Source organism: Varroa destructor, unplaced genomic scaffold, assembly GCF_002443255.2.
Source record: "Varroa destructor unplaced genomic scaffold, Vdes_3.0 BEIS01000001.1, whole genome shotgun sequence".
In the NCBI taxonomy this organism is placed as follows: domain Eukaryota; kingdom Metazoa; phylum Arthropoda; class Arachnida; order Mesostigmata; family Varroidae; genus Varroa; species Varroa destructor.
The window spans coordinates 33,374,798-33,391,519 of NW_019211454.1; the positions used below are offsets into that span (position 1 = coordinate 33,374,798).

General features: G+C 39.8%; 1 protein-coding gene and 1 long non-coding RNA gene across 8 annotated transcripts in view; one reads left to right on the forward strand and one right to left on the reverse strand.

Moving 5' to 3' along the window:
* The window catches only part of LOC147758541 (uncharacterized), an 81,345-nt gene extending 67,513 nt beyond the window's left edge, over positions 1–13,832 (reverse strand). The window contains exons 1-4 of one of the 2 annotated variants that reach the window (XR_015318550.1): positions 13,729–13,832; positions 13,058–13,349; positions 7,650–7,763; positions 4,527–5,120 (exon numbers count right to left, since the gene is read on the reverse strand). This is a non-coding gene — a long non-coding RNA (uncharacterized LOC147758541). Of the gene's footprint in view, positions 1–4,526; positions 5,121–7,649; positions 7,764–13,057; positions 13,350–13,728 lie in introns of those variants that run through there. The other variant, XR_015318551.1, reaches the window with a different exon arrangement.
* Positions 1–16,722, forward strand: part of LOC111250623 (uncharacterized) — a 26,880-nt gene continuing 10,158 nt past the window's right edge. For 2 of the 6 annotated variants that reach the window (XR_002673437.2, XR_002673438.2), the window contains exons 1-2: positions 259–919; positions 12,607–12,834. Coding sequence is in view for 4 of the 6 variants with exons in the window: in XM_022806062.2 (XP_022661797.1) it covers positions 12,645–12,834 (190 nt within the window). In the remaining 2 variants the exon portion in view is untranslated. Of the gene's footprint in view, positions 22–222; positions 920–12,606; positions 12,835–16,722 lie in introns of those variants that run through there. The other 4 variants (XM_022806062.2, XM_022806072.2, XM_022806100.2 and 1 more) reach the window with 4 other exon arrangements.

The following is a 16,722-nucleotide window of genomic DNA, read 5'->3' on the forward strand; positions in this document are numbered from 1 at the left end:
ACCGAAGTGACGTCGAAGATGGTAACTATATTATTAACAGCGTATTCGCTGGGTCTGTTTCCTTTTTTTCTATATAGGTTTGTACAGTCCTGCTGCTGTTGCTTCTTCTTTTCTTCCCAGTGGCTCCCGGCGCGACCGCCGGTGTCGCGTTGCCTCGCTGCCGCGTAATGTCCCTTAGCTTGAATTTGCTCTCTGCTGTCGTCTCTTACAACAGTGGACCTCTCCCAGCGACAGGTCCAGCTCAAGAGTTGATGGCAGCCTCCTCTGTCCTGAACAGTCCCGACACGCACTCGGCATTGTCGCCTTGAGAGTACGCCAACAGCAATAGCAGCAGTAGCAGTCAAGCGTTTGGTAGTAGCGGCTTCGATAAAGGTACTTAGTCTTAAAGCGGGCAGGACGGTTCACCGTTCGAAGGGAACCGACAGCCTAAGTCCCTTCAATCGAAATCAGTGGTCGTTTTGTAGGCGACGAACTCTGCTGCAGGACTAGCGCCGTTCTAGCGTTCGCTTGCAAACTTGGGCCGGTTCCCTAATTACGCGCCACAATAAGTACTATCATCGAAAATAAATAGCAAGACCTGTACTATTTGCCTGCCATTTGTTGACACTATTGTTTTCCCGAATGTATCGCAGTACAGTGCCGACGCCACTGCATCGAGCGAGAGCTGAACTTTTAAATTGTGCAATGAGCGTCTACAAGTGTAAAACAAGAATAACAGGCGCCTGAGTTCTTGAAAAAAGATTTCTAAAGTAGAAATCCTGTATACACGGGAAATAGCAAGCTGATTACAAGATGAATGAAGCGAACTTGGTGTGATTCGTAATGTGGCCTGCTTAAAGATAGGATTCATTACTACGAATAGAAAAGTGTGATATCTAATCTAAAGATTCCCTAAATGCAGCAGTAGCAAAGTCACCAGGTAAGCGTGCTTGCAACAACGACAAAGGTAATAGAGAAAGACTTCCTTTTTTAAAAAAAATTGTCTCAGTAATTATTTGCAGCCGACGTCGCTTGACGCTGCTTACCGGTTTTATGATTTGCTGGTCATCAGCGTCAATAGTGTGCTGCACTGAAATACATACCATGGTACCTTTACGTGTCTGTGAAGATGCAATTTTAAGGGCAACCGCTACATTAATGGTTTCTGTATTCCAAGACATGATCACCTAGATTTGGTGCTTGGGTAAAACGCGATGCTCTAGGGTAACTTATTTCTCGATAAACATTGATCAGTATCAAAACTGCAGGGAGATGGGGCAGTAGGGTTCAGTGTTGAAGCATCTTTGACAACGGAACCATGGCATCATGCTTACTGATACGTTAACTCTAAATTACCGAAATATCTCCACTGAGAAGGCGAGACATAGCATGCATGCAAGCAAGGAGGAGTAAAATCAATTATGGAAGAATAATTTAGTTTATTATTTAGGGGTAAAGTTTTGCTTTTCCATTTGGTGAGATAGCGATCTGGGTTTAGCGAAATATGGAAACGGTCCACTGTTGTGAAGTAACATTCTGTAGGTAAAAGTATTTACCTTTTAGATAGGCTATTTATATCACAGCAAACGCTTGAAATAGCGTCCGTTAATCATAACACGAGGATTTTGACGCCGACAAGAGTATGCTACTCTACGATGGTTCAATCTAGCAAGTTGGCAAAAAGACTGTTCTGTCTATGAAGCTCTTTTTTTAAAAGCTTTCAATTTACTAAGCATTAATTAAGACATCTTAACATAATACCATTGACCTTTATCTCGTCGGCGGTGAACACGTTTTATAACGTCAACAGACAATTGACCTAAAAACTTTCCTCTGCCAATGCACTCTAAAAAACATTGTATTAACATACACAACTGGAACTTGCGTTCACATTGCGCTGGTTCTAGTTATATTGGTACGAAAAGAAAGAGGGATACATATATCAGATATCAACTGACTCGAATTTATCAAAGGAACTTCCTGAACTGATTTATGAGACAGTAACTTATTTTTCTCTCAATTTTCTAAACAAAAACAGTATTTTTCACACGGGAAACTCACCTATCTCCTCAATGTTACTTATCACCTTTTTGACAATTTGTGAAGCATAGTCTTTAACAGCCTGCATATAGAGCAGTTATCACATCACTTTTGTGCTAGACTATACTCAGACGTTACCTTCAAGGGTTCCAGTCGAGCATAAATTATCAAACATGTAGGAAGTTGTTTCCTGTTTTTCGAGCTTCAGGGTCTCGTCCCTGAATTACGGTCTACGCGCGCAGGGTCTGAGGCTTGTGTCAAATGTGAATCGTTGTTCCTTTCCTGGTAGTGTGCGCATAAATGTTTAAAAAAAACGTAATTGACGTTCTTCTGTCGTGTTGAAAAACAGATGCTAAAAAAAGACCTTATTTAAAATACTCAAAGGAACAATTTGAAGTACTAGCTCATTAGCTAAAGAGAAACATCGGCAGTTGTCAACTGAACAGAACTATTGAACATAGATAAACTCTTTTAAGTGTAAGTAATCACTTTATGATAAAATCAAGCTAGTGTATCGAGCTTTGCATCGAAGTATTTTTTTTTTCTTTGTTTTTCTGTTTTGAGAGTGCTAGACGAACGTAAATAAAATCAACTTCAATGGTTACTTATTTCTTAAGCTAAACACTTGGTTACTGCAGCTGGTACTCGGCTAGACGTATCGAACTATAAGGTCTTTACATGTGTTGCAGCCTTATATGCACGAATCGAAACTTCTATGTGTTGTAACGCTGCGGGATTTTTTTCTGTATAGCTATAAGGATGCGTTTCTTTTTAAACATCCTGTAAATATTTGCGTGGCAATGAATCTAAGAACATTCGCCCAAAAGATAATCTTTTGTGCGCAACCGGAACAAATCGATATCCACTACCCGTCAAAAATATAGTGTTTGAAATGTAAGTCATTCTATGTCTTGTATACAAATAAACCCGTGTGTTCTCTCAATGTAATGGTGCAATAACGAGCTTCCAGAGCTCTTTAACCTGTGCAACGATGAAGCGATCTAAACGCTACGCATTCTTATCGTAATGGCTACTACTAGCTTTTTTACATATACACACGCACATTTTCGATTATATGTCTATGTACGACAAAATGCGGGCACAATGAGCAATGGGTTTTTTTCCAATGATCGTGCACCGGTAGAACAGATTGCGCCATTAGTACTGGGTTGGAAATCGTTAAACCGGTCACATGGCTAAGGCCTGCCGGCTGTACGCATTCGTCGTCACTGGCCGCTTCACACTGGTCCTGAGATGCCTGCTTCATTATTGTCTCTGACAGCTCGGTTCCTTCAGCTGTCGTTGGTAACCCACACAGCTAGTCCAGGTCTAGTTTTCTTCGAGTCTGGTCATTCCGGAAATGATCTCTAGCTTTGTGCGGCCTATTGAGAAGGGCAATTTACTCGACGAGAGGATCTATCCATTTAACAGTCAACGGGCATACAGGAAGATGGATAGCTAATTCTACCTGATGATGTTATGGTCGAATCCCGATATTGACACTGGCCTTTTTTTTTTTTATTACTTTTATTATTGTTTTCATTACTCCTCAGCATTTGGCTTACTAAACGGCCTACCACGATTGATCTGCGAAAGATATTAGCCATTTAGAGTAAATTCATTTGATTCAAGACCCACCCATTTGATTGATTTAAAAGACCAATCTATTTGATAAGACGCCAAGTCTCTTCCGCTGGTTCTGGTTGCATGCTGAGGCATATTCTATTGTAAGGTCTGGGAGATAAATCAATAATAACTAGCAACAAGCAAGAAAAGCGGCAAGTGGAGCTAACAGGAGACTTGACGAAGTCAACATAAGTATACGGAATTAACAGGATCCTAAAAACAAGAAATTGAACAACAGAAAGCGAGTGCTTCGCTTATGGTCTCCATTATCTCTTGCATGACCATCATTCATTTACTGATGTGAGAGGAACGTCACTCATTTTAGTACCGCTTAGAGAAGTATTTTATGAAAGCGCGACAAATCGGAAGGATCATCCATACATGGTCAATGTGTTATTAAACATGTTAAGCTATATTACGGGTAATACCCAACCTTCATGGAGCCCATACTTTTGCGAAATACGTACTGATCAAACCTCATTAATCCATTAGGTTTCAACACCTCAACTTCTACATCGAGCAACATTTTTGATTTCGCAAAATAGAAATCTGCATCGAACTGCTTCCCCCAGTATCGAACTGAAATCAGCCGAGAACTTCTAGTTAGCCGTGTCTTGATAGCTACGTGATGGCTAGGTTGTAAAAATTCTTTGGGGTTCCTCCTTGTAAACAAGACGGTATAAATCTAACTTTTTTTTTCGTTCTGTTTCTGTATCATTGATATATACAATGGCATTTCTGTCGTGTATGTTATCACCAGGCAGATCTACTAAATATTTAATACCTATCGTCATCTGCATATGGCGATTCAATTCAACTAACTCTCAATCTTATGGAAGGACCCGCGCACTTACTCTACGTCGAACTGAGATTATATTGAAAGCGCTAAGTTAAACGATTTTATTAATTCCTGTATCCTTTACACGGTGAAGTTAGAACATTTTTGCTTTCTACTTAATTATACTAGCCGGTGCACTGTTTAATGGGTTCTTATTTCGTGCATTTCGCTCATTAAAGTGAAGGTTTTGAATGGGGCCATTAATCGATGTGCGAATGCTGGGCATGTCTTTACCTGTCGGTACCGCATGAGAAACTTAAGTAACTTAGTTGTTATCTCCGCACTGTGCAGAAACTGCATCAATATTTCCCAAAGTATGATACAGTAAGTTAAAGGACCTCAACACAATACACTTACATTACAAACTACATTAAGGGGTCGCTTTGGCAGCTTTTCAGCAAAGTTCAATAGTGCCTATCATCGAGAAAATGCTCTACCTATCATCATACCGACATTCTTGAGTAAAATCGATATTATTTTAATAATAAACTTTTGAGACACAGCCGTCAATGAATTTTTTGATACCGCCGTGTCCGCATGTGAATCCGGAATGTTCTCACGTAAAGGTTAAATCGACGACAAGCGCTGAAGTTTATTTGGGTCAAAACGAATTGGCTCCGCAGGCTTCCCGCTGATTCTGTGAAACATAAGGATGCCCACATTTATTTGTGTTCAAGCGAATTGTTCGAGCTTCAAGAAAAGTCTGCTGCCTCGGCAGCTTACTGGCAATCTCAGGTTCAAGTTCGAATGATACGATGCTTTTTTCGAAAAATCATGGCTAACTTATTAACCTAGTAGTATTTGGGCTTGTATGCAAATGTATGTCTCACTTAGTTCGAACAATTCATTTCAATGTAATTCTCATTTAATTGCCAATTTATGTAAGTTTAACTTCAACGACGGAGTTAAGTCTACACGAATCGGATAAGATATTCAGTCGAAGGTTTCAAGACGGCTTAGCAGAAGTAGACTTCTTTTCATTGAAATTAGGGCATATCGATCCCCTAAACTAAAAAATAGAGAATGCCGGTGTAGGTCTATACGTTCGTGGTAATATCCGACCTTTTGCTAAAAAGCAGACCACCTCTTGCCAACAATTGCATCAGTCACGAGAGCTAGTTTGCAATGACTTTTTATAAAACCTAGAATACTGGACAAGCTCTAAGGCTTGACAATTGAACAGTTAAAGAAGTGACCTGATTAAGTTTCGGAATCCAATTTTGGTTCTGTTTCATCTTCCCACTATTTGTTTGTCAATATTAGACCATTCAAAAGTCCATTCCCGTCTCCATGCCGTATAACTGTACGGCAAACAGAATTTCACCCCGAGGTCAAGGTTTCAAGAATGGATGTTTCTAGTGAAAAATAACATACTTTTCATATTTACGACATTTATTCTGTCTTATTTTTTGAAAAAAGCTATCGAAGCAGCCTTGAGTATTTAGGCCAAATATGACTAGGAGTTTCATAACCTAGGAAACTACTCGAACGGGTTTGCTAGGTTCAAGCATAAAATCTTGTACCTAAAGAATGTGCCCCATTTCCGTCGGAAAACTCAAACTGGTCGAAAACACTTGATTATTACCAACAAATATTAGCTCGGATGCCCCTTAGGCCAAATAAGGCTCACAAGGACATCGCGCTCGAAGTGGGGTAACACGTAGCTATGTCGGCAGGTTTTTACACAGAGCTGTTTTAAGTAACGAGATATAGTGCTTCTACGTCAATAGCAACAGAAGGAATAGCCAGCTCAGGATACGTCTAGGACACGCCTAGGATAAAGCCAAATCCCCGTCCTAAAAAGACTATGATTTGACTGGAAGGACTACGAAAATTTGTATATAGACCTGTGGCACCGAGCGAACAACCCAATTCAACAGAAAGGATATAATAAACGCGGCAAAAGTATCCATTTCCTTGGCAGCGAAACTGACTGAACGATTCCTGTTTGGCAACAGGCTTAAAAATTTAGTTAAGAGATAGGAAGGAGTCACAGAGAGTGCCTTAGTTTGCGGTTAAAATTTAGGTAAAATGCTGTCTTCTTTTTAGATGAATAACATTATTATTTACGTTGCAGCGGGGTACGTTCACATTGTTTCCAACATAACTTGATTTTCCATAGTGCTGAAAAAGATTTCTCCCTTATAGGTGCAAACATCCTGAAAAAACCTCTCGTTCCATGATCCATTAAAAATTAAAAAAAAAAAAAGATAAGACAATATCTCTGAAACAATTAAAATGTATCGTGTTGTAGAACGTGTGTTAAAGCGTATAAGGATGTTAAAATAGCAAATTTATGTAGGGTTTTGTACGCAAACGAAAGGAGTTCTAGAACACCGCGTACTTCGCCGCTTTTGCACTCTCAGAACCAAATTTTTGCTAAAAAGTAGTGCATCATCTCTTAATCAGTAATCCACAAAAACCTGCTTTTGTCCGACGTACTCGCGGTCCATAAAGCAACTAAAAAATGTCCTTTCTCTCAAAACACTCAACTAAGCTTTAGAAAACAAAGAGCAGACAAACCCTCAAATGAAGCGTCACCAGCTCACACAGAGATCAGATAATTCTAGCAAATAGGTTTAGGCGGGTCGTTATTAGAAACACATGATATATATTGAGACTAGCGGTATGTTTTTAAGAAGGTAGAAGAGAAAAAATTGAAACTCATGTCCAGGATGAAGTTAGGACAGAAGATAGTCGACCCTTTGGGGGGAAACAAAGCGTTTGCGATGGACAAATAACGATGAAAAACAGCATACCCGTCCAAGAATAGAAAAGTCCATCGAAGTTCTGCTGTGTCTACCAACTTGTTTGCCTTGTTTCAATCTTTCAGCATATTGAACTTACGTGCTCTAAAAACGTCGCAACTTCAATGCTTCGAAAAATACTCTTCGACTTCTTTAAATACTATTCTAATAAATTTGGTGCCCTACGTATATGATATATACCCTCTGCGACACAAATGCACCCTAATTTTCATGGCCTGTGACTATTGTCGGGCCTGTAACATCTCATACATTAAGAAACAACTGTCTCGAAAAAGGTGCATGTATTCATTTGTCATTAACGTCAGATTTTTCCTTTTCAGCTTGGTTATCCTTATATATTCGTACAGCGGGTTGAACTACTACTAAAATTATTATTTTCCATAACTACGTGTACTTACCTATTTATAACACGAATCTATTTGGATAGTGTAATCGTTTATTTAGCCATTTCGTAAGGCCATGAACGAGACGGATTGTCGAATACCTTTGGCATGTGCTGACGGTAGCGACATCTGTCGTAACATAAAACAAATACAATTTTAGGCTAACAGCAAGGTGAACATTTTAGCAGCTCGTAAAACTCGTTGATATAACGTTATCCCTCTGCTACTATTCGCAGTTTCATTGAAGTGGCAACAGTTGTCAACAAACGGGATACGCCCACTGATGAATGGTCGCTAGAGATGACGAGAGAAAGAAAGAGCAGGGACGATACATTCACTAACCTTACATAAATAAGAAGAAATGCCACTAAAAACGATAAAACATCCAGGGGGTAAATCTAATCAACATACTCTTATAATTGACGATTAACTCCTTTATATACGAACAATTTTTACAAACTTTGCCGCGTGCGGAAAACGAACGGAAATAAATTCATTACCGTCACACGTTTCATATAATTTGAAATTTCCCGGCTGCATTAAAACTAGCTAGTTTCCTTAATGATCGTTGGCCCAGTGTCCGCTGACAAGAACCCAATCAATTACATTATAACGTGTAGCCAAAACGTCAACTAGAACTAATGCCGAACAGGAAGTTTTCCGAACTGCTAACTTGGCAAATCATTTTTGCTGCCTATTCGTAGCCTCCGTATAATAATTGTGAATGCTGTACCCGTATACACTCTATTTTGGTCACTGAAGAACAGCCCAACGTAAGCAGTCGATGAAGCTGAGTAAACTCGTCAGTCATCCATATGTGGCTTCTTCAATCGGAAATTCAAATTTGCGATGTGTATGTATCTTGCGTTAAGTCAATAAATTGAAATCAATAACACCCTTTTGTGCTCTCCTAATGCGTGTTTAACCAAGGTCGGCGACATTACATAGCACCAAATGCTTAAAATATCTACTTTAAGGGAGCCTTAGTGTTAGCATTGACGGTTTATGACTGTCTATTTCTCTAAGAAAAACATAAAAGTAGGGAAGAAGGGAAGGAGAATAGGCTAAAATAATAAAATATACCTGCCTCTTTATTCGCCGACTGACTGCAAGATGTAAGTTTTGCGATAAAGGCCATGTAGGCGCAATGTTAACCCGTACGTTGGTAAATGGGAATAATAAAACGCAGTGAACTAACGTAGAAAATAACGTCCAGTTAAATATTACATAGGACCATATCGTCTTTGTGCTCGCTATCAACGTACGGTTCCGGACATTTCTTGGGACACCACGCAGTCGATAAGGTTAGCGAAAGTTTCGCGAGCGGAAATTCTGCATAGGACCAATGTTGTGGTTAAAGTTGATGTAGCTCAAGTTACCGATGAGGGTGAAATTTGTAAGTGCTTATTCTATTGAAACTTCAATCTCAAGCTTAAAAATGGAACGTTTTTGAATATTAGTCCTGTTGGGTAGGACGATATAAATGCGGTACTTTAGCACAAATGAATGGAGCAAGTTACAGGCCGACGCAAGGTGCTATAATTCTGTTCGAATAAACTTCCTCTAAAGATCCAGTCTCTAGAAAAAATCATTAATTCTCTGTCGTCGCTTCTGCAACGGGATGCAGCTTATTTTTGTGACTGACAATGGGAGTAATGGATGAAGCCAAATAGACGAATAAGGAAAGAAAATGTTATTGTTCAGCCATATAACGTAGTCTTGCATTGAAGCATTCAAGTAATTGAGTTTTGGAATTGTGGACTTAGTTACTTAAGTTACTTAAGCACATTTCTGTTGGATAAATAGATAGGGATTACTTTGATATACCGCAACATAAGGCAAACGTGTTTTGTTCATCTACACATATCGTACGTAGCAGGCACTCAATAGCCCTTTTTTTTTTTCGTTCTCTGGAACCTTCTTTCCTCGCTGGCAAGCGAACGTCAATGGCTTTCTCTTGTTAGAAGATTAGCATAAATTTACTCTCCAGGATGAATGGCCCATGGATATAAGGAGAGCAACTTTGTGGGCTTGGTTATGCCTTGTCGTAGTCCTTTTTGCGTGGCAATAGATGCGCATAACAACACGATGCATGACCTTAATCGCCCCAAACAGCAGCCAATTTCCACGTGGCTGCCATCAAAGTGATTATCATATAAGGCAAAACAGGAAGCGGTCTCTACGGAAGGATTTAAAGAACGTACTGTTCCGTTGATCGGAGTTTGCTAACGTCTTCATTTCTAACTTCAGTTCAGAGACTTGTACTACGCTTGCAATATAACTAACAAATGACAGATGTTCGTTACGCATTAGTATTACCATTACGATTACTTATGCTCGCTATTGCTCAAGAAACAGAAGCAAGGGACACTCGATATAGTCATTTCTCTAAATTAAATCGCTGCCGTCATCATATAAGTATAATAGCCGAGGTCAATTTCGGAATCATTTTATGTGTTTCATGCGCAGTTTGCTACAATCTAACATGTCACACTTACAACGCATTTTAGTACGTATGAGTTTCGTTATCTGCGTCGTTAGCAGATGAATCAATGTCTGGACGCGAGGAGACTTTAAAAAATTGTTGTATCCGGTATTACTATTAGGGCACACTGGCGCCCTGGAGGAAACCAGTGTATCCGGGTCCAAATCTAGACGAAGACATGATAAACAGGCAAATCATTTAACCATCATGCTATTACGAGGATATAGATCTCATACAGTCAAACTAGCGTAGCAGGTTTTTTGCATTCGCCTGCGAACATCAGAGACTCTAGGCTGGCACCCGAGCAAGGACGCATGTTGTTTCATGCTCGGACCCAGCAATCTAACGTAGTGCCTAGTGGCCCAAATGCCGGACGTAAAGCACGAATAATAGCACACAATCATACTAATAATAACATCGTAAATATTTTCATTTGTAAATCGTTACTCCATAAGTAGAACGGCATACAACGAGTATTTTTTTTTTCAGTAAGAACCGATTTTGTTTCTGCTGACGATATCGGCCACTTCTGATAGGCACGCATGAGGAATCCTGTATCATTCACTCGATCTATTCGCAATTACTATAGGAGATAAACAGTCGAAGCGTTCTCACTCAACGCTTATACCAAACAAAGTTATAGTTCCCGATGCTAAACCTACGAAGACACTAACTCACCAATTCAAAGATCATTATCGGGCGCGAAGATTTTGCATGATGAATTGGCAGTTAAAATTTTTATTCTGGAGAACGTATTCGATTTTGTTTTGTAGGCCTACAATACAGGCCTGTCGAAACCTGAATCCTTTCGGTGATTGCTATTTTCATTCATACACTTAACTTCCTCTATCACATTTAGTATCGATTATGAAAACTGAGCATCAAATAATGTCTAGCAAACTGCTTTAAGTGAAGAATATCTGTACGGGATGGATGCGCTCATTTCGTCCCAGAAACAATCGAATCGAAGGAAAATCTGTGTTTTAGATTTAAGTAATATCTACATTTTTGTAGTTACAAAGATGTTGTCCTGATACCATTTTTAAAAGAGAATGACAGTAACACAAAGGCAGGGATATTTATCTGCTTCGATCCTTTTTTCTCTGTTAGATTTTTCATTGCCCATTACGGCCGTCTAGCACGTAACCGCCATAAAGCCGGCTCGGTTAATAGATTCGAACGCAGACGTCTAAAGGCGGTTTTACTTCCAAGTTAGGTTAACAATTACCTTTATATTCGCTTTAAAATACTGCTGTAATTTTTGTATCAGCTACGCTTTTTATTGTTTTTTCTTTTTCTTTCGCAAACGCAATATCTGCCTCTCTATAAATAGAAAATTACTGTAATTAACAGTTTACGAATGAAGTAGTTTGTAACCTTAGGTATTGTATTGTATATTATCATATATAAATAACCATTAAGTGAAAATAACATCTTCATTGGTTTTATGGTGGTCCGGGTAAACCTCTGGTAGGCATAGTCTCCTTTTTAAAAGATACAAAATTAATTTGAAACCTTTATTACAGGAATTATTAACTCATAAATCTTATGTAAAAGGTAGCACCGCGTAGGCTATAAATTCAGGCGGGTCGTAACTTTTGCAACTTAACTTACTAGGCACTTTCCTTTCGAATTTGTCGTGCATGATTCTCAGTTGGACAAGGATCCGCCGCAGGCCATGAAAAGCCCGTGCTTAAGGCTTATACCCTTAGCTGATAATTCTAGATGGCCACTTATGTCATCACCTGGCGGATGATTAATTCATAACAAAAACAAGCCTATCCTTCACTAAACTACAGATACTCACGTGAGCCCGATGAAGTTTTGAGGTGCAATACAATGGTGAAGGGATTCGTCACTTGAGAAAAAATGATCACTACATATGGCCTCGATCGAATCGATCGACAGGAATAACGATAGGCTACCTCTTACGCATTTCTTAGAATGTAGCAATAAATATTTAGCTCCGATAACCTCCGATCCTAACTACTTGTTTGTATCCCAGATAAACAACTCACACAGTTGAATTACTCGTCAGCCATTAAGCTTTTACATGCACAGTCACCATGTAGAGGTTTTGCAACTGTCTTCTCTAAGCGCTCTTGATTGCATTTTACATTAATGCCTATGATAACGATAACGTGTCTTCCTGTTCAGACTGAGTATCTCATCAAAAGGTACCGCGACCCTTAACCTGCAGATCATTTTATAGGAACAAACATTTCATTATATGGGTACTGTTACGCTTGCCAAGATGACAATACGGATCCTTCTAATGGTCAGCAAAGTATATAAACCTAGGTTTAAACAGTGCCACATTTTTACTTTCAATATGAAGGAAATCCTTAGGTATTAAGCCATGTGATTTCACTAACGAGTTAATTCGCTTAGAGTCATCCTATCACATGTAATCAAGTAATAACATAGATTAGACCCGCTTAGTTATTAGAGCAGGATATGACCTAAACGATACCCGCTTCCTTTCAGCGACTTGATATCCTCTCATTGTCACCCATCGACACATAATGCCTCCGCGTCAGAAGCTACACCGTAAAGGCCACTCGAAACGTGTTAAACGGTTTGTCGAGGAGAATGATTTCGAACTTGATCCTATGTCAACGTTAGATGTTGAAGATCTTTTAACAGAAAGGAGGCATATCATGGTGGCCACACTCGTGGCATGCTTCACATTATTTTTCTGGATTATCGCAGTCAGTAAGTGAATTTATACGCGATACGTTGTGACATTTGCGTTGAATTAACTAAATTTCTTAAGATGGTCTCTTGGATACCGAATTTCGAGTTAACTTTCGAAAGGCATATTGATACAGTTCTACCTAGTCAGATCTCTTGATTTAGGTTAGCCATTAGAAATTTCCGCTTCTGTATGATAAAGCAAACTGTTCACTAAGTTAAGATTAAGAAAAAATAGACTTACCCTGTATTTTGGCTCGCGTAAACGAAACATAACTACAAAATCATATACACGAAAACAGTTTGAACCAGTTTATCCCGGCCGCGGCAAGATCTAGCAGGCTCAACTTGTGGCATATCGATCTCTGTCCCGTCCTTTCATCGCTACTGCAACTAGATTCTCCCTTTGTTAAAACTTTTTCGATTGGGTGCCCTGTCTGAATGTTGTCGTACCTGGCAGCGGTCGGTCCTCGGTAGATACAGCAGGCGCTTTCAGGACTACGCCGGTCTAATTGATTAGTGTGTAGAGGCTTGCTCTGCAGTTCAGTATGAAATTATGGATACGAGGAAATCTTTAGGTTGCATAGTAATATTTATGGCAGACAGCCACGTTATGTGGGGATAGGTGCTTGCAGATGGTGGCTATAACAGATACCGCACACTGTGAGCTACTGAATGGGACTTGTTGTAGTCTTAAAATTACCAAAGCATTGCATAGCGTATGATGCAATTTGGTTATAGTTAAAAACAATTCAAAGGACATTATAAAAAAGTGGACAAGAACACCTTCGGTGTCTGGATCATTCGGGTACGGCAAAATGCAACATGACAGAAGACAGTAGAACAACTTTTCAAATAGTCGGGCTAGAATGATGATGCTGATTATGTATTAGGGAGACTCTTTGTCATTTTTACCTGCTTGTCTCAGCGCTCTGCTAGCTTTTAGACAGCCGTATATCTACAATTCGTACTGCCATGTGTATTTCCTCTACCTGTGGCCTCTCGAGATAAAATGGCAGTAGCATATACTTACCCACTGCTGCCCTTTTTAGGGCATGGAAAGACCCGCCATCAGATAAACGTAGATCGGAAAAGTAAGCGGCTTGAATTACATGTTAGATATTCCTTCTCTGTATCCTGAAAGTAACCAAATCATTGTGATGAGGTCTGACGTTGTCATCAACTAACCAGACAGGATGCCTTCCATTGTCGTGCCAACGATCCATAAGTCCTTGAGAAACTCGAGATAGAGGGTTTTATTTTCAACGCGTATCCAATAGTAGCATATACCCTTAACATCCATTGCAACTACCATCGTCATCTTGCGCCCGAACCTACTCACCACTGCCACCGAACTCTTTCAGACAGGCGCTATTCTGCTGCCTGGTCTTTCTTCGGCTGGCGGTACTAATTGAACCGTGCCCCGTCTACTCCAAGCTGCTTTTTTGATAATCAAAGTTCCGAAAACTTTATATGGAACATACATGCATTTCCAATTAACCGGGAGTTAATCCACAATAAACCCCCTTTTTACTTAGATTCCGCATTTTCAATATTTGGTTTATAATTTTGTATCATGTCATCTGTGATTTGTCAGTTTCAGCCAACAGAGCCTTTGGATTCGAAGCATTGCTTTCGTGAAGAGGCTTGCGATAGTGCGTCCGATTTTCGAGTCATAACATCTGGCCTTTGTCCCGTCGGCTTTGAGCGCTTCAGTCTCTGTTCTTTAAACTTTTGCGCCATTTACATTACTGTGTTTGCGATTATCGCTTCCTTGCCGAATACCTTCACCAATCCTTGATGAGTTTCTGTAGCGCTTTGCCTTCGAAGAATCAAAAACCTGACCTCCGAGCGTTTATCTTCGAGATTAAAAAATGTTCTTTTTTCTGAGTTTATTTTTCCCGTCGTTAACTCGGTCAGTTTCCATTCACAAGTTCTTAGGGGAATTGAATGTTTGACGAGAAGCAGCGTCTGCTAGCGGCGCGAAATTTAAAAGTTAGTAAATTTCAGAGTCCACCAAATTTGCTTGTGACGGTCCGATAGATAGAAAAAAACACTGGGACATTGTTTATGGACACCTACAGAGTTTGCTGCGAAAACAACTGGAGCTAAATTTATTTATTTGTTGCTATTCAAACTTATTGACAACCCGAAGACAATGTAGCAGAGACTTGTGTAGCAGCGTCTGGCAATGTCACATTGCCTGAACATTTCAAAATACTACGCGGTCGTCATGTGTATTGTAGATTATTCTTCGTCATATCACTCGTTACAGGCTTCTGTCTCGCGATGATAGAATTAGACGTACTTTATGCTTGCCGAACTAAAGAACAATACGTATTCAAATGATCAAGATGGGTGGGCTGTAGAACTCAGTGCATTTCAACGTGTCACTAATAGACAGCGTTCTTTTGGGGATGATATAAAGACTTTTTGTGAGTCATTTTCGTAGTTCACGTATATAATAGTTCCACCGGTATTAATATCGTTACGCATATTCCTTATATGGAACATCATTATCGAGGGTACCACCTGGAAGGCTTTACTACTCGAAAGGCTTACTACGTTGACCCGGGAGAGTTGATCAGGGATGAAAAGAAAATCTTATTGCAAACCACTATATTGATAAACAATTTGCTCCAGCTACTTTATTCTCCACAAGGCTGAACATGATTACTTCTGCTAGAAGTATATTGCCACCATGCGAAGGAACAATTTTAAATGTATTACACAACTATATTCAGGTTGGCAATGAGTGGCAAATATAATGAAGTTTATTGAACTTAGAATTTCTGGCTAGTTTGAAAGGGATGTTGGAGAGTGCTTTTTTCTTTCCTGTCAAGTGACAGGAGGCACGCAAATTGTTGAAATAGAAAGCCGATCATATTATGTTATAGGTATAGTACACGGTGTCCTGATATTACTCAACGGAACCTTTTGGGTGAACATAGTTCTGGCTATTGCAATTTGGACATACACCAGTCTCGTAGCTCTGTAACAACAGTGGTACGCGAAGCATTAGGGTAGCCGTGATATAAATGCGATGTACAGTGAAGTCTGTTACTTACTCTAATGATGCATATTTCCTGCTACAGATGGGAACTAAAGTAATAGCCTTCAAATACAAATTTGCAAACAAATGCAGATCGATAAACACTGCCAAAAGCGAACGAGGAGAAACCGTGAGGTTTAGCTGTTTAAAGTTGCTCTCTAACTTCGCTTTACAGTCCTTATCGCTTGCTTATTGCCTGTGTAAAGGACATGCAATCGCTTGCAGGTCTCACTTTCAGGTCATTGGGTGCTAGACATTGAAGACTACGCTTATCTCCACCTAACATGTTTCTTATTGAAGGGTGAAAACGGACAGCCGTGGCAGGTAAAACAGAGAGGCCTTCTAATTTCTTACTAAAAACGGCGTGCATTGTGTGCCTTCAAGGACACGAATGAGGCCTTCTTCACAATACTTAATTAGTAGTCGGTTGACCGTTTGTATATAGTCTATAGCCCACAGCACTAACAGCCTTCTCAGTTTTGAGTTTGCATGGTATCATTTGTTTAAAGAATATTAGGCTATATATGTAGCTATTCGAAATGCTGGTTACAATGATCGACTTAAAAAGTTCAATATGAAATCTTTGATATAGCTGTCCTTCTCCTCAAGTTGAAGGCCCTCCCCATTCTAGGCTCGATCTTCATCGTGATAGAAGCTCTAGTATACGAAAACTACTCCAAAAAGCAGTTTCGAGTAATGAATGTAGTACCGAACAACGTAAGTTCTTCACAGTCTCACGGCAGCGATTGAAGCAGACAATCGTATGCCTCGCACGTCGTCGACAGAATTAGGTCGATCTATCCTGTTACGTCTGTCCGAAACAGGGAACCTGAGCAGTACGACACTCATAGACTTCA